The sequence below is a fragment of the Contarinia nasturtii genome, unplaced genomic scaffold (genome assembly GCF_009176525.2).
Source record: "Contarinia nasturtii isolate CC-2019 unplaced genomic scaffold, AAFC_CNas_1.1 Cnas_scaffold_285, whole genome shotgun sequence".
Classification (NCBI taxonomy): Eukaryota; Metazoa; Arthropoda; class Insecta; order Diptera; family Cecidomyiidae; genus Contarinia; species Contarinia nasturtii.
Window position 1 is genome coordinate 6,491,141 of NW_022197640.1, and position 21,287 is coordinate 6,512,427.

Consider the following 21,287-nt stretch of genomic DNA (forward strand, 5'->3'; position numbering starts at 1 on the left):
AAGTCTCGCTTTCATTCTCGGACATTCAATTGTACTTTATAAAAAATACAAAGCATTTCTCACCAATGTGCTTACCAACAAATATTTAAAGAAAAGCGATTTTCTTAAATTTTGGACGCCTAATGTGATGCCACTTTTCAGTGTGCATATGCAGTTCTATTGGTAAATTTCCCTTAAAAAAGCCAACGAAATTATGTTCACAAGAATAATTTAAAATGAAACAAGTAGCAATACAGGCGACTGTATTGATTAGGTAAAATTAAAGAAAGTGTATGGCATGTGTGTGAGTTTTGACACTTGTTATATTTGTAATGTGATGTGTTTTTGGTTTTGTATATACGGTCACTTGCAGTCGAAAGCGTACCTTTTCATTTTGCTCTCGTTAAATATTTATTTGTAAATATTTTGTCCACTTTCCATTATTACATAAACAAATTTTTTTTTTGTGCAGAATGTTATAAAATTTGTGTGTGATTGACATTTATACACAACTTTTCACTATTACTATCGTAATTATAAATTATTCTTTTTTCTTTAGAAAAAAAAGAGAGAATTGAATCAAATTGGTTGTTTCATGCACATTTTTTGTGGTTGATATTTCTATTATTATTAAATTCAGTCTCAGAATGCGAATGAGATTGATAATATAATAGCGTTTGAGACAATTGTTCACTGATATTCAAAAGTTACTTACATTTTTATTGACAACAAAAAAAAAACTTGTTATTTCTTTTTTCTGTGGTCATCGCTATTTGTTTTCTTTTTTTTTTTTTTTGTTACTTTCATAAAGAGTAGAAAGAAAAGATTGGTTCACATCGATCTACATTCATATACGACAATGTATGATTAATATTTTTTGTTTGTTTAACAAGTTCGTCAGCATACGACAATCAACGGCACCACATAATTATCTCTCGACGGTTGCAGTATTGTATTAGTCCATTCACATTTAAGTTCCACATATTTTTTTTGCATACATAAATTTTACGATTATTAAATTTTTTTATCCATGATGAATTACATATTATTTCATTTGACATGATGATATTTCAAAAACAAAGAAAATTTACAGAAATGAAATGTAGTTTGTTTGTTTGTTTCATTAAATACGAAGAGAAATTGGTTGTAAAGTTGGATTTTAATTTGTGTCTTTTTGTTTATTATTTAAAAATTTCTTTTTCACTGAATTCAATGAAATAGTGTTATTCGAAATTGTCCCTAATCCTAATCGAGTCAGAGAATCCATAAGTAATGTGTGCGAATTCAATTATTCGTCCATCGAAAAAGTGTTTTTTTTTTTCCTTAAAATTGAAATATCCTTTTGAATTGACAATAAATTATGATCAAGACCGTTTTTCACTAATTTAAAACCAGAAAAAAAGCAATAATAATGATTTTGACTGAAGTAGAAAAATGAAATCCGCAATGGCCGTTAATAAACACGTTTGTTTTGTTTTTTGTTTGGGGGAGTAAATCATTCACGGAATCAAACGCATTTATTTAAATTATAAAATACGATTTATAATTGGATGTTGGACGGAATTATTCACAATAGTCATTGAAAAATGTAACGCGTTCATATTCACTTAAAAGTGTTTTTTTTTTTCGATTCTTACTTCCGAACGGATCTTTTTCGCACTAATTTATTTTACCTAATTTGTTTGTTCTATGTGTGTGTATTTCTTTTAATTTGCTCTCAAAACGACAATGAAATGTTCTCATTCGTATCGGCGATTATTATTTATTTTTCACTGACTCAAGTGGACGCGGTCAACAAAAACACTTTTATCCGTCGATTTTTTTTTTGTTAAAATTGTATTTACTCATTTTCTATCCAATCGATATAATATATATTTTTTTTTAAATACTGTATATTCTGTATGTCAATTTTCGATTCAAAAATTTTCTCGTTTTCCCTTTATTTACAAACAAAAAAATGTAATAATTTTTTCTTCAAACTTCACATATTCGGTGTGTCGTTTGTGATTTAATAGAATTATTTTTATGATAAATTTTCTTAATTTCTTTGCTTTTCATATATTTTGTTGTTGTTTTTCCTCTCTTTTTCTTCAATTTGTATTTTAACAAAAAAAAAGTCATAACTTATCTACACGGTCAACTTGTGTGTTCGTCAGGAAAAGAAGCTACATCGCAGAGCATTAGGCATGCTATGGAAATGAAACTATATTTATTTTACGTTTATTTAATTTTTTTTTGTTGCACTTTTGAGGTAGATTATTTGTCCCGCCGAACATCACCGGTGCCAGTGAGAACCAAAAACAAAAAAAGAAACATAATGGCATTTCACATTAAACTTAATTTAAATCTCTCCTAAAGCTATCTTCGATAGTTGGATCTGCAATCATTGTTGCATTCGGATCCGATAACATTTGAAATCCAGCGAAATCCATTGCACCTAATTCCAATTCAATTGGTTGATCGAATAAGTCTGAATGCCGCACGAATTGAGTTTTTGCATCGCGGTTGAACGCAAATATTTGATGAAAGATCAAGAAAATATACGAGAGAGAGAAAAAAAAGAGAAAGAAAAAAAAAGATATTGTTGGATTCAGCTAAATCGGAAACAATTTTTTCAGCGCATATAAATTATTTTGATTTGACAGCAATCAATGCGTGGTACCATTTCGAACCAAATATTAGTTATTTTTTTAATCTGATAGAATGTAGAAAAAACTTAAACTTAATAGTAGAATAGTCCAACTAAACAACCAAAAATGAAAAAATTAAAATTAATGAAAAGAAAAATAAACTAAATGTAATGTTACAAAGTTTAACGAAATAGAAATTCATAAAGCAAATGAAATAAAAATTAAAAAAATACAATTACTTGAATGTTTCTTATATTGTTAGCGAAAAAGAGGGAAAAATTAATTTAAAAAAACTCCCCAAAAATGGAAAATGTGTCACCATATAATCAAAATGATCATTTTTTTAATTTTCTGTGTTTTGCATCGGTGAAAGAAGAAGACACATTGTCCATATTTGAATAGGTAAAATAAAAAAAGAGAAGACATCCTATCTAATATATATATTTAAAATTGGTGTCATAGTGAAGTTATTTTTCTTTTCTTTCAATATTTCGCCCATTTTATTTTGTTAAATGTTTGTGTCTGTCTAATGGCGAAATAGAATGTTACCTTTTGTCAATTCATTAGATCCCGAAAAGTCCGTGAATATAATTTCGGGTATACTTGTTGGTGTGTTCGGCGTTTGTGCGCCATGCTGAGTCTGCGAATTCTGTGTCATCTGTTGATGATGTGAATTTGACGCTTGATGATTTTGCGATGATTGTTGATGTTGAGGCGACGTCGGCGAGTGTAGAGGTTGTTGTAAGTGCGTTTGATTCGATTGATTGACATGATTTGTTCCATCATTCGCCATTGTTGTTGAATTTAGATTAATATTCGGATTTGAAAGGCCCATTGACGATGATATTTGCATCTGATTTGATTGTATTGTGTCTAGGCCAGATACAGGTATAAAACTTCCATCATCGTACTTAAATATAAAACAAATGATATAGTTAGCGAATTTCCTTTTTTGCATTGAATCAATTATTATAGTTCGACTTAAATTCAAATTTATTCCAAACGAAGTATTCAACATAACAAGTTAGCTGCTGCTGTTTACTACCAGTTGGTAAAACAGCATCTTATTACCATTGATTAATAAATGCATCTTTTTACCATTAATTTATATAGGACCGAAAGAGAGGTCATCTCTCTTTCAGTGATTGGCAACACACAACAAAGTCACTAATAGTCAAAATTTATGCAATTTTTATTAACGCTATGGTCTGTATTTCTTTGAATTTAAATCGATATAAAAATGTTTTTTTTTTTTTTTTTTTTTTTTTCAAATACCGGTGAGTACGGCTGGTTTAACGGCGACGATGCTGAGTAATCAGGTATGGGATTATCAACCTGTGAGCGACAAAAGAAAAGTAAACAGTAGATATTATATCGAAATGTATTTGTTTTAAAAGATTAAAAAGAAACTAAATAAATTATCCGAGCTCTACCTTAACTCAAACTTAAATGAAACTAAGATTTGAAAATTGCACTTTGCTCGGAAATTAAAATGATAAGAAACATTTGGAAATTGAAATGAACAAAATCATAACGAGCGTATGAGTTATTATATTGCATCTTGTCTACCACCTGAACTTGTGCAGTCCACGTACAACCAGATTCAACCAATGTGTTTACAAGTGCCGCCCAATCCTTTTATTTGTAAGCATTTTTTTCAAGCAGCACGTAAAAAAATTGAATCATTTGTTAATTCTCTTTCAATGAGATTATAACGAATTTTAGCAATCGGTACTTATTCGAAATTCTTGTGAATTATATTTTAATGTAATTTTCATCTTCATCAAACGGATGAATATTTTATATTAAAATGTCTAAACACATTCAGAAAAAAAGTTGGAAATAGGAAAGAAAGGCGCAATAGTATTGAGGCGGAAAATGAAGTGCAAATAAATGTGTAAAAAAACTGTTTCGATTTAAAAAAAATAACCAAAATATCGAAAAAAACAACTTTAAAATAGCATGCAAAATAAAAAAAAATTAGTGGTTCATTTGGACTTACCGTTCCCTAAAATGATTTTTATTTGCGAAATGTTTTGTTTTGTTTCATATTTTTAAAATATTGGAAGCATGAAATGCACAATAAACGAATATTGATAGTAAAGAAAACAAATATAGTCCAAAATGCATCAACTCTTAGAAATAAAATATGCTCGAATACTTTCACATGACCAAAACTAGATTATTTTTTTTAGTTTACTAAACAATTTCTTTTGAATAAAATCCAATAAATTCATGTAAAAGTGTTTGAGCTTATTTAAAAAAAACTATTTTTACTATATATTCGTGTGGCCCAATTCAAATGATATGTCTCATGCATACATATTGATTTATAAAATCAATCTATTTTCAAACATAGTGTCAGTGTTAAATCTTTGAGCAATCAAAATTTAAAGCGTTAGATAGATAGCTAATATTCGAACTACGGTGGAAATATTTTAGAAAAAAGCTCATATGCATGAAATATAAAAATCGAAAGGAAATACGTTTCTCACTACTTAGTCAATTTTTTTTTTAATATTTACAAAAATAAGAATAAGTTGACATTTGAAAAAAAAGATAGCCATAAAAAATACTTGCCAGTGAAAATTGTTCAAAATGTTGCTGAATCGATGGATTGAGATAATATTCAGTCGTTTGAAATTGGTCGTATTGCCTGAACACATTTGTAGAAAAAGAGAAAAACATATTTTTTTAAAGTAAAAAGTGTGAAATAAGTGACATAAATAGATACTCATTTGAAGCATATTATGCTTACCCATTATTTCCAAGTGGTTGAGATGCTGGACTGCAAGGCGCACTTGTGTTTGAATCACCGCTGTTTGGCATTGCTACTAGACCAGGACTAGATCCTGGGCTTGGTCGTCCCGGACTTCGGTAACCAGATAAATTTGATTGTGTCAGCTGCAAAAACATATAGATGAATTTGGGGACTCAATGATATTGAATAAGTGATCGTAATTACTGATGCTAAGTTGCTTTGGGAACCGTGTAAGACATTATTCGGTGGACTGTGCTGGTTTTGTTGGTTATAAATATTTGTCTGTTGCTGCTGCTGTTGCTGTTGTTGTTGCTGTTGTTGCTGCTGCTGCTGCTGCTGCTGTTGTTGTTGTTGTTGTTGCTGCTGTTGTTGATGTTGCTGTGGCTGTTGCTGTCGAGGTGACTGCTGCTGACCCACATTGCCGAATGAATTTTGACCACTTTGAGACGTCTGATATGAATTGCTATCCGCTGTGTTACCCTGAATACAATAAGTTTTAATTGAATTAAGTATTGTGTGGGAAAATATATTGTATACCGATATCGGTAATCTCTTCCTTTTCATACAAAAATTTCATTTATTTCGCTTTTTAACGCAATCTTACAACAAGTAGAGAACGTATGTACTATAATTAAATATATTTGTGATTAGTATCAAAAGAATGTTATTACATTTGATCTCAAACACATTAATATTTTTTAGCAAAATTGCGTGTAATTTGTGTCGAAGTAAACAAAAAAAAACATTTTTTTTTTAAATGTCGCGTTAGATTCATTTTATTTCTTAATTTAATCCAAAAAGAAGTAAACATGGGTATAAATTAAATTGAACTGAAAAAAGCAATACCTTAATATTTTGAAGAAATTTGCTACCGGGCACAGATAAAAAATGCTGAAAAAAATAAAAAAATAATGTGGCAAACAAACAATAAACCAAAGAAGCATAAATGAGACAAAAAATGTGAAAATAATGATGTGTTAAAAAAATCCGCGCATTTTGTGACTCGTCAATATTTGAAAATAACAAAAACTATGTAATGAAAATCAAAACTCAAACATAAGTTGGATAAATGTTAAACTAAATTGTTGCGAGAGCATCTGAGTAGCCGTTTATTTGCTCCAAATGATTATGTTCTCTACTTACTTGACTAGTACCATGTGAATGTGTTGGACTGACTACCTCACCGGGAGAATTAACCGGGGAGTAGGGAAATCTAGCGGTAGGATGTCTTGTAGGTATGGACGTCGGAGATAATGTTGCTGGTGATGTTGTAACTGGACTCTGTACATCGTTTGAATTTGAAAATCGAAAAAATCATGTAAACGACGATGGAAAAAATAAAATTTAGTGTTAAAGGCACATACCGAACTGTACGGACTGCTTGAATGATCATGCTCTTGGTCGAGTGGTGTATGCAACGGTGACGGAAAGTGTACGGATGTTAAGTCTGGCAACGATCCTGTATTATTTCCGATCGGTATTTGCACTGTATTATCATGAGCCGATGGATAAATGCTAATGAATTGGAAATAGTGGAAAATATTTGTCAATTTTAACATGGTTTTGAATGCGCAATGGTATTTAGAATAGTTTTAAAAAAATACTTTATGCCAGGTAATCTGCCGGGTAAACCACATGAAGATCTCGGCCGATTATCGTTTAAGCTCATCACAAAGCTATTGCCATGTTCATTTGCAAAGGATTTAATATCTATATTGCTACTTGGTATACGTCGTTGAGCAACTGGACTGGTTGGTATTGGCGAATGAGATCCATGACTGTGATGATTGTCCTTTTTTTTGATTTCATAGAAGTAAGAATGTGGTTTGGTAACATTTTGATTGTGTATTGCGGAAATGTAAAAGAATTTTCTTACTTGATTTTGCATTAAGCTTTGATGAATGGCTGAGTCAGAGCTAGTTCGTCTCCAATTTGAGTCACTTGGTGGGCTGAGATAGACTCCACCACTACCATATGGTGATGTGTCAATTTTTCTATCACCTGGCCGCCGCATCGGCCCCACTCCAACACTTCGACCTAATAATTTGAATAAAAAAAACCAAACAGTTGATTTTTTTCACTGCACATTTACAAAATAGTTACCTCTTTCCCGGTATGGCGTTGTGTTTTGACTACTGCTATTTGTCTGTGACACTACATCATTTATTGTATTTTGAGCTCCTAAGTCAAACTGCATCAACGTATTTTCATCCGGCTGGAAAAATAAAGCAACCATAATCAATTTAATTTACTAAAATCCAATTTTATTTTATTCTAATTTACAATCTATTCAAAAAAATTTAAAGTAAAAAATAAATGGCATGATATATGCACTAAGCATACTAATTCGAAGTGTATATATCAATTATCTATACTAATTTCAGCAATATTTTGACAAAATATTTTACATTCAAATTAGCCAATTCTTTACCGATCAATAGAAGGTGGAAAAATCAAATTTTTATACATCAACCACTATTCGATATAAGTGTAATGTGATTATGAGTATTGCGAATACACGCTGATCAACATTCATTCATTTTGAATAAATGGTGTTTCGTGATGCAAATGCATAATTGATTATATTTATTCACTAAAATGTTCGGGGTGCTACCACAAGCGTTTTTACAGATTTTTTTTTTTGTTGAAAAAAATAAACACAATGAAAGCAATTCAATACTTATATCAAAAGCCCATTTCGAACGAAAATGAAGATGCAACACAAAGTTCATTGCATTCATTGAAATTGAATGAAAATATTTTTAAATCTACTGATAATGAAGAGAAATCAAACATTATGTACATTTTTTGGAATTAGTTCTCAAGTGAAAACGACATGTGCACAAACATGTGGATTTAAATAAGAGCAAATGTTATACAATAACTAAGTAATCAAATGCAAAACAGAACTACATGTATTATCGGTTATGCGTAATTTGGCTCTGTAAAAAGTATGCATTTTATATCAATCGATTTGATTTTATATCAAATCAAATTTTTTTTTTGCATCCAAACAATTTAGTTTTAATTGCATCCAAAGTAAAAACTCAGGTAAAAACTAAAACGAAACAAAAAAAAAAATTGGGAAATTGAATGAAACAATCCAATTTCATCAATAAGTTCTTATGAAATAAAGTATTTATGAAGAAGGGATACTAATAAATGGCTCATTTCTAAAATACATGTTGCAAATATAAAAGACATGCAAAACCGCTAGAATTCTAGTTTCTATATAAAAAAAGGCTTAACACACATCAAAAATGTTCAACAGAAATAGATCAAATTCAGAAGAAACTTCATCATTTCGATGAAAAAAGAAACGGTATTATGGAGCGAAATCATAAACGTATATATGTCCGAGTAAACTCGATAGCAAAATAAATAACAAAAGAAAAAACAACAACAACAACGTTCGTTTGAGAAAGATAAAACCGATCGAATGTATTGTAAAACAATAGCATGAAACGGAATACTGGCAACATCACTCAATTAACGGGCACATGCATACGCATTACCGTGGTTTTAAAACAACAGTATATAAATGACATATTGGGATGTTTTTCACACCTTTTTGCCAGTAATATTTGCAGCATCAATAACCTCAACATTTGTCGTTTGTGGCTTTCGATTTTGTTCAGATACATTTGGCAATGATCCACCTTTAAATGTTCCTAAATTTGTTGCGGGAGCTAGATTCTTTTTTGATTGTGAAATCACCTAGAATAATTTAGAACAGAGATCAGCAAACACTTTATAGTCGTGTTTGTCAATTGACAAAAACAATATAAGGTTAACTAATAAAATGAATTGTTCTAGTTGCTGATCGATTGCTGATGTTAAAATCAAGAAATGCTTAGGCACTAAATGTTTTTGAACTTATTTAAATTTCATTCGAGCCATAAAACAATGTTTGCCAATGTTCGATTAAAATGTCAAACTCTGTAATCATACCGGTTTGTGAATGTTTCATTTTATCTTGGAGTGCATTCGCCGATGAAACAAACATATATATAAATAAATAAATATATCTGCCATTATTGCAAATATGTCTATTTTCAGCGGTGTGAATTTAATAAATGGGGCTTATCAGTGCCCATCTCATTCCTCTTAATTGTTATTTATTATCATTACAGATGAGACATTTTTGTGTACGTGTGTATATGTTATACATTCAAATTGTGTGTGCAAATAAATTGAGAAATGCACAGTAGGCCAGATGGTAAAATCGCTACAGATTGATCATTTATTCATCAGTTTTCGTTTTGTTTTGGTTCTTTATACGGTTTTATCTATAAAATATTGACGATAGTTGCGCTTCAATCACGTTGCTTAGGTATATATTTAAACAAAATTAACGTATTTGCTGCAATAAATTTACAAATACAAATTCATCTCATGCTCTCTGCCTTCCGTCCGTTAATGGTTGTACGTCTGTATTTGTTATTGTTACAGAGAGGCTTAGTACATGTGAACTCAAAAAGATATCTCCGGTGTATTTGCTGACTTGATGACGACAGCAACTGATATACGCTCACCGCATACATTTTTGTATATCAAGTTTCCACATTAGTGTTCGTTCGTCATTTTTGACGCTTTTTCAATTCTCTTTTCTTTTCCCGCGCTTTTTGCGATCACTCCATATATATCGTGTACAATCGAACTTTATTATTCGAAATTAGCATGCATTTTACTCTTCAATCTCAAATCTGATGATACACAAACAACTTCGGACTTTTGAAAGTTTACAAAGTCGTTTTTCGTTTTGCTTTTCTTGATTGTTAATCAACTTATCGATACACTTAGTGAATTTAATTTTCTGGAATTGTTTCCAATTGAATATCATTTCATTTTTAGGTGTATACTCTTTTTTATTTCTTAGTACGCATATGGATTTAATATCCGATTTGCATAAGGATTCCATTAAATTATAAATATTCAATTTTACTGCTAATACTTGTATGGATCGAAATAATAATTAAGAAAAAAGCGTTTAGTCGTAGTAAAAGCATGACATATTCTTAAGAAATTATTCAAAATAAAATGTTTGCGCGTAAATACTCCCTATTTCGATGAACCAACACACATCGAAAGATAAAAAAGAACGAAGATTATAGTGTAAATTCATGAATAATATATTACTGTGTGATATAAAGCTGTCGGGCTAGTTAATCAGAAGTGAAGAGTCATTACAACATCTGGATACTGCCATGTTTTTTGAATGCTAAGAAACACCATACCGTTGGTTAAAACATTCTTCTTTTTTCTTATTTGAACGAAATTCGCATTCAACAGTAAAATAAATCGTCTTGATAAAACGTGACTCAGAAAAGTACACTTCTGACCGAGCTTGAAATACCATTTTATCAATTTACGCATGAATACCTTATCATAATGTACGTATGATATTTTTGAGACAGAATGGCCAATTTTAATGCTTTTATTTTCATGATTAAGTTTTTATTTTAACATTACGTAAAATAAAAGATAAAAAAACCGTCTTCGCTAATCTCAGCAAACTGCTGCTCTTGTGTATTTATATCTGTACGAGGCGCACATTGAAAGCAACAATGAACGAATAAATAGTTTTCGCGCCAAAGTGAATTCTAATCATGAAGACGTATCAGTGAAGAAAACAACAACAACCGTTGACAAAAAAAGTTAGACGGAAAAATGACGCGATAATAACGCGTCACATCTTCACCTTATCGAAGGCAACGAATAAAATGATTTCATGAGACATGAAAAATATTATGATAGAAAATAGGCGATTTTCAATGTTGATTTTTTTTTAAAGTTTATTGTTGTGATGCGATTAGAGATGAGCAATAAACCATATTGGCTTGGTGACACGATGAAACAGTAAGGAAATATGTTTAGTAACCGTAAAGAAAACAGTACGAAGTGTACTCAGTTATTTATTGCCAATTATTGAATTGGGTTTGTGTCACTTTTTTTCAATTTAAAACATAAAGAAATTTATAGATGTTGGAGAAGATTATGATTGAGATTATTGGCAGAACAATTCCTATACGTATAACTGAAAAAAAAAACCTTTATAGAATATAAGTGATACCGAAATGTTATTATTGAAGAGCATCGTCTCTGATCTAAAGAGATTGGTTCACTGAACCTGAACGATACTAAAAGCAAATCAAAGGATTTGCTGTCGAAACTGAATAGGTGAGAATAACAATTTAACTTTACATTTCTACAGTACTATGTAGACACCATTTATGGAAAATTCTTCAGAAGAGAGCAACAGTTCAAGTTTTTATTTTACTCATTCAATTCTTTATAAAGAATGCTTCAAAAAATGCCAACAAACAACCGAATTTAAAGAGTTTCTTTTCAAAGTAGAATGAATGTGTCTAACGAATTTTGCGCATGTAATACTGGAATATATTGAAATGTAATTGCATATGAATTTCTGTGTTTTTTTTTGGTTCAATGAAATCTTTGCAAGAGCATGCATATGCCATGTTACAAACACAGAAAAAGCAATCAATTTAACAACATAAAAAGTCCATTAATAATGAGGATATGCGAAAAGTTAGTTCTCAATTGCACCTTCTACAAATAGCGTTAACAATTCAATAATAATGCTCTTTTTTTGTACAATTTCTCTTTATCGTTTTCGGCTGTCGAAAAATTGTATTTTTGTTGTGTATATTTTTGACTGGGCATTTTGCCTGTATAATAGTTTTATTTTTCCTACACAAATCCGGTTTTTCGTTTTATTCCATTTGAAATTGAAAGAAAAGAAAACAAAGTATTGGTAATATGTGTACGTCTGCTATCGAAACTATCGATTGGTTGTCCAACTACATTGATTTTTTTTTCATTATGATTGTTTAAAATAAACATTTTTGCCATCATGACTCAGCAATATTTAACACTGAAACTAGAGAATAAACCACAACATTTTTTTAAAAAATCAAAACAAAGTTTTATTTTTCTATCTTGCTTCGGTAGAGGAAAATTTGTCGAATCTGACGAAGTGTATCTGTTTTTGAATAACAAGCAATGGAAAACGTATTTAAAAAAAAAAGTAACTTTATTCAAAAAGTCACATACGAAAGTCTAATCAGTTGAACTTTAATGACGAAAAAAATGAGTGAACTAAGCATTCGAATCAATACACTATTACAGCAAACGATATATTATCGGTAAAAGATGATAAAATTCGAATACTTTTTATAAAAACGTGTCTTTCCAATGACAAAATATTTCAAATAAATAAATTCTATAAATTTCATAAAATATGTTGTTTTTTCACGAGTTTTATTTGCATATAACATCTGTCCCATAATACTTATCGTGTAAATATTTCTTGAATTTTTTTTTTCGAAAAAGATGGAGTAAAAAACAGAAATTAATGCGTGTTTTTCTAATATGAAGTTATCATTTTCATTCAGCGAAGCTATAAGTGTTGTAATCACGCACACAAACATAAAGATTCATAGTAAATATTCGCATTTACTTCAACAGGAAATTTGAACACAATAATTAACTGTTGAACCCATCAATTTTTATCCATTTCAATATTCAGTTCTATCCATTTCAGATGTTTTCGAATACAATATTTACAAAACTTATTGAATTCGAATCGTTTGTCGATTTGTATAGTGGATCATTTTTTGCTCCCTCTCTCTCTCTCTCTCTCTCTCTCTCTCTCTCTCTCCCCTTGTCTGTCTCTCTGTGTGTATTTGTGTTATGACTGTTGTCGTTATATGTCTGCAGTTGTTTTTATCAAAGTATATTCAAGATATAAAAACATGTTTGTTATTTCTAGTTAATATGCAAAATCTGCGAAACAACAAAGCAACGATTTGATTCTCAATTCACAAGTGTGTCTGTCTATCTGTCTGTCTTTATCTCTATGTGTGTATGACAAGAAGAGACACAAGAAGGAAATAGATAGTAAGATAAAAGAGAAGAAAAAATAAGTAATTCAACAAAAAACCACACACAATCGACGATGACATTATATAAAAATGATTGTATACAATATTAAAAATGGCCAAGGACTTGTTTTAATTGCTAACCAGTTAAGATTTGAGTACGGTTTCAGTTTCGGTTTTTGATTTCGATCGTTTTTTAGTTACTTCTTTAGATAAAATTCACTCTTTTATGTAAAATACATGTAAACAAGAAAAACTTATACCATTATTATGAATGGTGATTATAGAAACAATAAATTATTTGTTTCATCTCGTTCGCGCCAAAGAGTAACTTATTTGATGATTATGATGATGATGGTGATGATGATGATGATAAAGTCGACACATACATATGGATTGAAAAATGTAACCCAGAGTCAGAACAAATTGCGACAACATTTATTTGTTGTTGATAAAATGTAAGAGAAAATATTTTGCATGAATTTGGTATTTTCGATTTCATTGCGAGAGCAGACGTTATTCACAAATATTACAACATTTTTATGGGCAAAATTGAATGTTGTAGAGAGAAGAAATACATGCATATACATGACAAGAAATGGCAAAACGTTCGTTTGGTGTTAACACGTGTTTGTAATACAATTGTATATCGTATCTCGTGAAGACTCGTATTGTATCTTGTTACCGAGCAAGTTTGATACATTCAAGCTACTTTTGGCCAGTCATGAGCAAATGAACGCGCATATAATACATTGGATTTTTTCATTTTCAGACGGCAAAGGACTCATCAAAATCGTCGAATATCATAATATATTGAATTAACGAACAATGGAAAGCACAGAAAATTGGTACTTTGTTGAAAATAGCAAAAATGAGAAAGACAGAAGGAGAGAGCAAAAACAACAAAGCATATAAACCACCGGATCATGCAGAAAATGCCTTTCACAATGAACTCTATTCCGTTTAACAACCTTTTGAATATCGTTCACGACTTTTGGTGCAACCATTCCTTTTTGCATTTTTTGTCTTCATTTTCTTTTTACGTTGGCATAAAGTAAAAGTAATTTATTTATTTATTTCAATTAACTGATCAAAATTATAGCCATAATTGTTGATAAATAATTAATCAATTAAAAGAATTAGCGATAATATCGTTGAAACGCACGTCTAGACAATTCTAAGTGACGTTGATCTTCAATTTAGAATAACATAACATTTACATTTACGTAAGCATTTTCAGTCATTTTCTGTGTGCACTAAACTATCGTATTTTATTGGTTTTCTTTCGATATATTTCTCCTTATTGCAAATGCATGATCATTTTCTGATGTGAATTCATTGTAGAACGAAAAATTGCTGTTCTGATGAAAAATTTCATTGCAATTATACGATGTGACCAGTTTGAACAAAACTCGACTAAATATTCTCTTTTGGTAGTTGTGTATTTTGGCGGTATAATATTTTGTGAATAAAAGGTATCAAAAATGGCATGAGATAAAAATTGTGGCAATAAAAGAAATGTAAAGAAAAATAGAGTACGAAACGTTGCTTTTAAACGAATTATTCCATATGGCTGTATCGCGCATAATATCAAAGGAAACGTAAATAATGTCAAGCGCGACAACAAATAAATGACTATCATCGAGAGAACGATGAAAGGAGAAGGATATCGAACGAGAGACGGGTGGAGGGAGGAGAAGGAGGAAAAGCAACAGGCATTAGGTGTAAAGTCATTTCGTCGATGAAATTTCATTATGGTATTCACTTTCATCGCTCATTTCGCAGCCACAACGGACTCAGATTGTAGTCAAAACACGATTAATTACCTTATAACAGACACACTGTCTATTCATTCATTCGACGAAATTTATTTCGATACATTTTCGTAATAAAAAACGACTGCAAACTCAACTCGACTGCATTCAGAAGAAGCTTTGAATGTTGCAAAATTTAATCAGATTTTATACGCAATCGGCTCCAACATATCGGACAGAAATTCATTCTATTTTTGTTTGCCGCACTTTTGTGACAGAGAAATGACATTTGTTTGAACAACGCTTGCATGTATATATGGAAGACATTTTTCCGAATATTTCATTTGGGATGACTTATGTTTTTATTTGCTGTAATGTAAATAATGCGCACTGACAGTTCGGTTTCAATTTGACTTTATGTTATTGAAAACGACATGGTGCAGCACAAATGTGTTTGAACCGTTGTACTTTGTGATAGATTAGATGTGCGACATGTGCTAGCAAAATTTTTACAAAGCCGTAATAAATGCCATTTGGACAATAATAAACGAATGTTGAGGTAACAATCCATGATTATTTGGTTATTTAAAATAAATGAATTGTGTGATTACGTTCAATGTACGGCTCAACAATGTTGTGTATACACTTTTCAAAAAAAGAGAAGAAGAATTATATGCGTTGCATTAAATGTGTATGTGCGTGTGTCTGTGTGTGCATAAAAATGTACATCTCAATGTACAAAAATGTTGTATGCACAAAAACCTTCGGACAAATTCGGCATGCGTGTTTTGCACATGTCATTCTAATACTGATGAATTAATGTTTATATGCAAAGTGACTGCAGGATAGGTCTCTCTTTTTTTAAAGAAAATCATCAACACACATTGGCTCTATATATTTTCTGTATATGTTGAAAAAAATAATAATAGAAAATCACTCCATTTGTCATTGGGGTGTATCAGTATAAAATTGAAATTAACCTTTTCTTATTAATATTCTAGAGTGAGAACTGTTTGAGTACAGTTAATGTTGTGCTATTCTGCAAAATAATGTAGCAAATAAAAGAGAAAAAAATTGTTTCTACCGCTTGATTTTCTTCTTTAACGGCGTTTGACGTTCTAATTATATTTCAAGTGTGCATATGTGCCACAAAGAAAGCAAATCTCAATCCAAGGATGAGGCATTATTTTGATTGTGGAAGCAAGCATGTTTTTAATTGAGCCGTGTAAATTTATGGGCTTTGCAATTTCTTGAAGACGAAAAGCAAATGCAATTGTACTGGTTGGCTATTCGTTCTAATAGTTTCAGATTTATTAATTTTCGCTTTTTGTTTATGACCAAATCAATGCTTAATGTTCCGACTCTATAAATCAAAGTTGTTATTTGATGTATTTTAAATGATTATGTTTGTGTTTTGATTATTTTTTCCAAATGAGTGGCATAAGTGTATCACCAAAATCTCAATTTGTTTATCAGCAAATAGAAATGGAAATTCTTAAATTAAAAAGAACGGCATTAACATACAACCATAGTGAATAACATAAATACATACCTTTGATGTTGCATCAGATACCTCTCGCATAATTCGTTCAAAGGCAGCCGTTTCCTCAGCCTGCTTTTGATTGTGCAGGGCGATTTTTTCGCTGAATTTTCGCGGATTCGCCATTATAACTAATTTTTTGTTTGTTTCTTTCTTTTGAATTTGTTATATTCCGTTGATTCTTTTGTTATTTAGTCACTGAAAGTGTTTTTTTTCTTTTGTATTTTTTTTTTCATTTATTCACACGAAAAGCGAGTATATCCTTGTCGAAACTCCGAATGCATTCGTTTCGTTTATAAATATTTTGCATTTGTTCGCTAATTTCAAATGTTCATTTTGTCTCAGTTTATAATCGTGCATTTTAGATACTAAACATCACCATTTAACACTTGTGTACATGAAACAATAGCTCCTCGGAAATCGTCTTGCGATGGCACACTGCAAACAAAATAAATACACACTTTTTATTTTCAGGAAATACGAAAAATCAAAACGAACCGAACATTTTCGATTCATAATTATTTTATTATCCGTAATGAAAGAAAACAAAACAAAAAATTGCATGGACATGAGATTTATGTGCATGAATTATTCACAATTTTCTATCCACATTAGACTTTATTCAATGGAAATGGAATTTAAAAAAAAAATGTTTTTGAGCGTTGTTTAGAAGTTGAAATGAGCTGATCGATTAAGAGGGAGAGAATAGGTAAGAGGAAAATGATAACATGAAAACAGACAACGTCAACAATAGGGGAGAAATTGTTACTACGAAAACAAGGCTAAATGTTTTATTTTTGTTCTTCGCGCATTTATGTCTCAATATTTTTCCAATTGGAATTTTAATCTTCTGCTTTTGCTTACAAATTTACGTTCATAATTTGTTTGGCAGTGTAACGAGGGAAAAATAAGAATATTTTGACTTTTCTTATTCCACATATTTTTTTCGTATTTTTTCGTTCGTCGATGTGAGTATTTGTGTATCTATATATGTATGGGAGAGAGAGATAGAGAAAGAGAAAGAGCGTTTTGTGCTATTTTGTTCGCCCGTCTACACCACATACACACACATACAACGAACATTTCGTCGCTAATACTGCCACAGTACGGTTGGAAAACACATAGATGCTGTGATTGGATGCCCGTATGACAGTACCATACGAAAAACAGTCCAAGTGCTCACAGCAAAGCGACGTTCGAGCGAACGAGCATGGCTATCGGTATGTGTGTATTTCACGTTTTTTTCTTCTAGTGTTTCGTTCGTGCGCTGACTGTTGTTTCTTTTTCTGCGTGTTTTTCTTCACTATTCTCGTTTTGTTTTTAATGTATGCGTTTCTCTCTGTGTTTTTTTCTGGTCTTATAACTTTAACTGCTGGTATCAAATGCTGCTACCGCTTTTACTACCGCTGATGTCTTACTGTTGCTGTTAGTGATTCTCTAGTGTGGAGTTGTGTCACACAATAATAATAACAATCATACATACACAGTCTTGGGTCGAACATCTAATATGCATGTATACATATAATAATATGAGACCTATATATATAAATTTATATATAAATACATACATTTCACATGTTTACATATTGTTCACTTTATGTTCATTGTTTGCAAATTACGTGATAGATTTGTATAAATGTATGGATTTTCGCGTTTTTTTGCAAAATTTCCTTAGCTCGGCGGGATTCTTGTTGATTTTCTTTTGTGTAAATGTATTCAATATTTTCCTGATTTAAAATTCATAAAATTGTTAATTGCACATTCATAAATTAGAACAGGCACACTCTCGTCGTCAGTCCGTTACAATAAAAAAGAATATAGAATAAATGCATCGTTTATTTTTGTGAACAAAATAAAAAGAATCTGTAGCCAAAAATACATTTGTACACAAAACAAAATCATTTCTCTCGCTCTTTCTCTGCCTCTATCTCGTTCATCTGTGTGCCCATTGTTTTGAACTGAAATACACAACACTACGATTAGCACTCGGAATCGCCAATTTCTTTATTATTATTTTTCTTCATCGTTATGTCTTTTATTGTAAATATCGTTGTCTGATTTTATGTATACACTTCACAATGAGTTGTTGTTTTCTTTTTATTGAGCTTAAATATTCGCTTTTAAAAGAATATCCATTTCAACTTTCTTTAGCTCAAAAATTGTGTATTAATCTTACTTTGCCGACTTTATATTTCTCGGTATTTGCATTTTCGATCCAAATCCAATTGAAATGCAATTTTATATTGTTGAATGTTGTGAATACGATTCAAACTGTTTTTAAAGTTATCACGCGTCAAAATGCGACAACAATTCAAATTGACACACAAAATGAATAAAAAAAAGAAGAAGAAATTGTTGTGTGCGATATAAGATGTGGCTACAAAAACGGTAAAGTAATTTAAAATGCACTCGAACTAGTCGAATTTTTTTTCATTCGAATTGTGAAATATTGGTATCTATGTATATGAAATAAAAGGCGATAACAGAGATGAACAAAAACAAAATGACAACTTTTCTAATGAGAATTTCACACTTCCAATGCTCGACGTACAACTACTGCGACTAACTAAGTGTTACCACAGGTTTTATTTTCGCCATGTTTCTTTTTTCTCCGTCGGATTTGTCGATTGTCGATGTCTTGTTACGATGAATGTATATTATTATGGTTGGCGTTTGTGTGTGTGTGTATGAAATTCCAATTCACATTTTGTACACCCCTGGATTTTGGTTATTTATCATTTATACATTGTTCGATTTTAATAAATCGTGACATCACATTGTGAGCGATAAACTAATGTTTGGCAGCGCCCTGCAATGTCACATATTTACCAAGATTTTTTTTTATTTCAATGTTGTTGTTGGTTTTTTATAGTATTTTCAAAAACGGAGAGAGCTGTATAGCTATGTAGTAATATGTGTATGTGTATCATTCATCCTATCAAATCAAAGTGATTGTGAGCTGTTGTGCGAAACAACCATCCGCTCTCACAATTGACAATGTTTTCATTCAATGTAAAGTGATTTTTCGGGCTAAGTCGGTTCGAAGAGTGTAATCAAAGGGCTTTGTGTGTTGTTTTTATTTTGTCAATCGATAACATTAATCGAATTTGTTTTTGTTTTTAATTGTAAGTTTTAATTTCCTATTTGAGATAGATTTATAGACTGACACATATAACATTTTTTTTTTTCGTATGAATTTTCCAAAACATTGTCCATTTTTTTTGGGCTAATCAAAGATATGAATGATTGTATATATAATTTAATGTGGTGACGACACTTGAAACTCCGTTTTTATTTGTGTGAGTGTGTCTGCGTTTGTGTATGAAAAATGTGCTGAACACTTTCAGACGAACTGTCAAAATATATAATTTTATCCGTATAAGAATCATATAAAAGGTTAAAAGGTAAACGATAAGAAATAAAAAAAAATACGAAGTTATAAATCGACTTGCATTCGCCTTACACTTCAACCCCTTTAATCCTATTGATATTGAAAAATAACGACAGTTTGTATAATTCAACACAAAACCGACGGTTGTCGTTGTTCTTTTTGCTTGAAAATTCGCAAGTCACAGTTCAGCAATCGTTGGAAATATTGTTTAGAACTTATTACTCATTCATATGAGATAATAGACGAAATTAGGCAACTTAAATCCTTTATTATTGATTTTGTTTTCTGTTTGTTTCAGTCGTTAGACTACAATTGTTCAGTTAAAAATGGTTGCAAATAAAGTTCAACTGAAAAGCGATGCAATTTTCGATAAAATCAAAGATCGCCTAGCCGAAAATCCAGCCAAAGGGAAACAAATAAATGCGGTGTTTTTGTACAAAATCACAACAACCACAAGTAATGGGGCACCAATCAAACATTGGAGTAAGTCATTGATATGAAGACATTTCAGTGGAAATCAATATTTCATTTGTGTCGTGTCACGCTTTTTCTTTTTCTGATTGCAGCGCTTGACTTGAAGAAAGGAACCGTGTATGAAGGAAATCCCGAAGAAGGTGTAAAACCCGACACAACACTTTCCGTTACGGATACTGATTTGGTAGATATTGCGTTGGGCAAGCTAAATCCTCAAGTAGCATTTATGAAGGGAAAATTAAAAATCACCGGAAACATAATGCTAACGCAAAAGTTGGTGCCTCTTTTGAAAACCGAGGCAAAATTGTAAACGAGGAAATGCCACAATCGAAATTCTCAAATCAGTGAGGACTTCGTACCTGAGTGGGACAGATCTTTTAATTTCGGTGAAATTTTTGTGGGGCAATTTAAATACCAATTTGTATTCTTTTTTTCTCTTCAGTCACAAGGTGTCTGTTAACAATAATTCCAGTTTAATTTCGTTTATTTAAGAGATTGCTGTTATTTAAGATGGTGATAGATTTGTCATACCGTATATTTTGCAGATAATTGAGCATAGGTGATTTTGTTTTTATGTTATTTCGACTTTGTACAATATTCGTTTGATGAATAAATTTAAATGAAAAGAAAAACAAAAAACAAAAAGAAACGGAAGTAATTGTAGTTTCATTCGAATTGGTTCGATTTTAATCTTGCCAGCACGTGATCATATTTCTACGAAAACCGATTGGTAATATGCGAAGGCGATTCTTACAAACATGATTGTGCCATTGATGGTAAACACCGTACTCGCATATTACCATAGCAATCGCATTTGACACAACACAATCACAAAAATTCTAAGAATTTGAGGTTAA

General features: G+C 31.0%; 2 protein-coding genes across 9 annotated transcripts; one reads left to right on the forward strand and one right to left on the reverse strand.

Annotated features, from left to right (window-relative positions):
* Positions 1 to 282: 282 nt before the first annotated feature.
* On the reverse strand, positions 283 to 19,138 carry LOC116337521 (CREB-regulated transcription coactivator 1). 6 transcript variants are annotated; one of them, XM_031762155.1, is made up of 16 exons: positions 19,077 to 19,138; positions 16,578 to 17,003; positions 8,938 to 9,087; positions 7,474 to 7,585; positions 7,247 to 7,407; positions 6,975 to 7,162; positions 6,735 to 6,885; positions 6,514 to 6,651; positions 6,217 to 6,261; positions 5,575 to 5,850; positions 5,368 to 5,513; positions 5,190 to 5,265; positions 4,182 to 4,244; positions 3,885 to 3,944; positions 3,159 to 3,519; positions 283 to 2,449 (listed from the first exon to the last, which is right to left on the reverse strand). In XM_031762155.1, exons 2-16 carry the CDS (start codon positions 16,689 to 16,691, stop codon positions 2,316 to 2,318), a joined length of 2,175 nt encoding a protein of 724 aa, XP_031618015.1. In that variant the 5' UTR covers positions 16,692 to 17,003; positions 19,077 to 19,138; the 3' UTR covers positions 283 to 2,315. The 6 variants fall into 6 exon arrangements, with proteins under 6 accessions (XP_031618015.1, XP_031618014.1, XP_031618016.1 ...); XM_031762154.1 differs by having other exon boundaries at positions 18,742 to 19,130; XM_031762156.1 differs by lacking the exon at positions 19,077 to 19,138 and adding an exon at positions 18,134 to 18,257.
* Positions 19,139 to 19,559: 421 nt separating this feature from the next.
* LOC116337567 (peroxisomal multifunctional enzyme type 2) lies at positions 19,560 to 21,084 on the forward strand. 3 transcript variants are annotated; one of them, XM_031762243.1, is made up of 3 exons: positions 19,560 to 19,690; positions 20,255 to 20,439; positions 20,523 to 21,084. In XM_031762243.1, the coding sequence occupies exons 2-3, from the start codon at positions 20,283 to 20,285 to the stop codon at positions 20,738 to 20,740; spliced, it is 375 nt and encodes a 124-aa protein (XP_031618103.1). In that variant the 5' UTR covers positions 19,560 to 19,690; positions 20,255 to 20,282; the 3' UTR covers positions 20,741 to 21,084. The 3 variants fall into 3 exon arrangements, with proteins under 3 accessions (XP_031618103.1, XP_031618102.1, XP_031618104.1); XM_031762242.1 differs by lacking the exon at positions 19,560 to 19,690 and adding an exon at positions 19,837 to 19,969; XM_031762244.1 differs by lacking the exon at positions 19,560 to 19,690 and adding an exon at positions 19,954 to 20,071.
* Positions 21,085 to 21,287: the final 203 nt, after the last annotated feature.

Coding starts and splice junctions, on each gene's coding strand:
- LOC116337521 (XM_031762155.1), bottom strand. CDS start 16,691: ATGGCGAATCCGCGAAAATTCAGCGAAAAAATCGCCCTGCACAATCAA. Junction 5,266..5,367: donor CAACCACTTGGAAATAATGG/GTAAGCATAATA, acceptor AAATGTGTTCAG/GCAATACGACCAATTTCAAA. Junction 4,245..5,189: donor ATTTTGAACAATTTTCACTG/GCAAGTATTTTT, acceptor TACAAATAAAAG/GATTGGGCGGCACTTGTAAA.
- LOC116337567 (XM_031762243.1), top strand. CDS start 20,283: ATGGTTGCAAATAAAGTTCAACTGAAAAGCGATGCAATTTTCGATAAA. Junction 20,440..20,522: donor GGCACCAATCAAACATTGGA/GTAAGTCATTGA, acceptor TTCTGATTGCAG/CGCTTGACTTGAAGAAAGGA.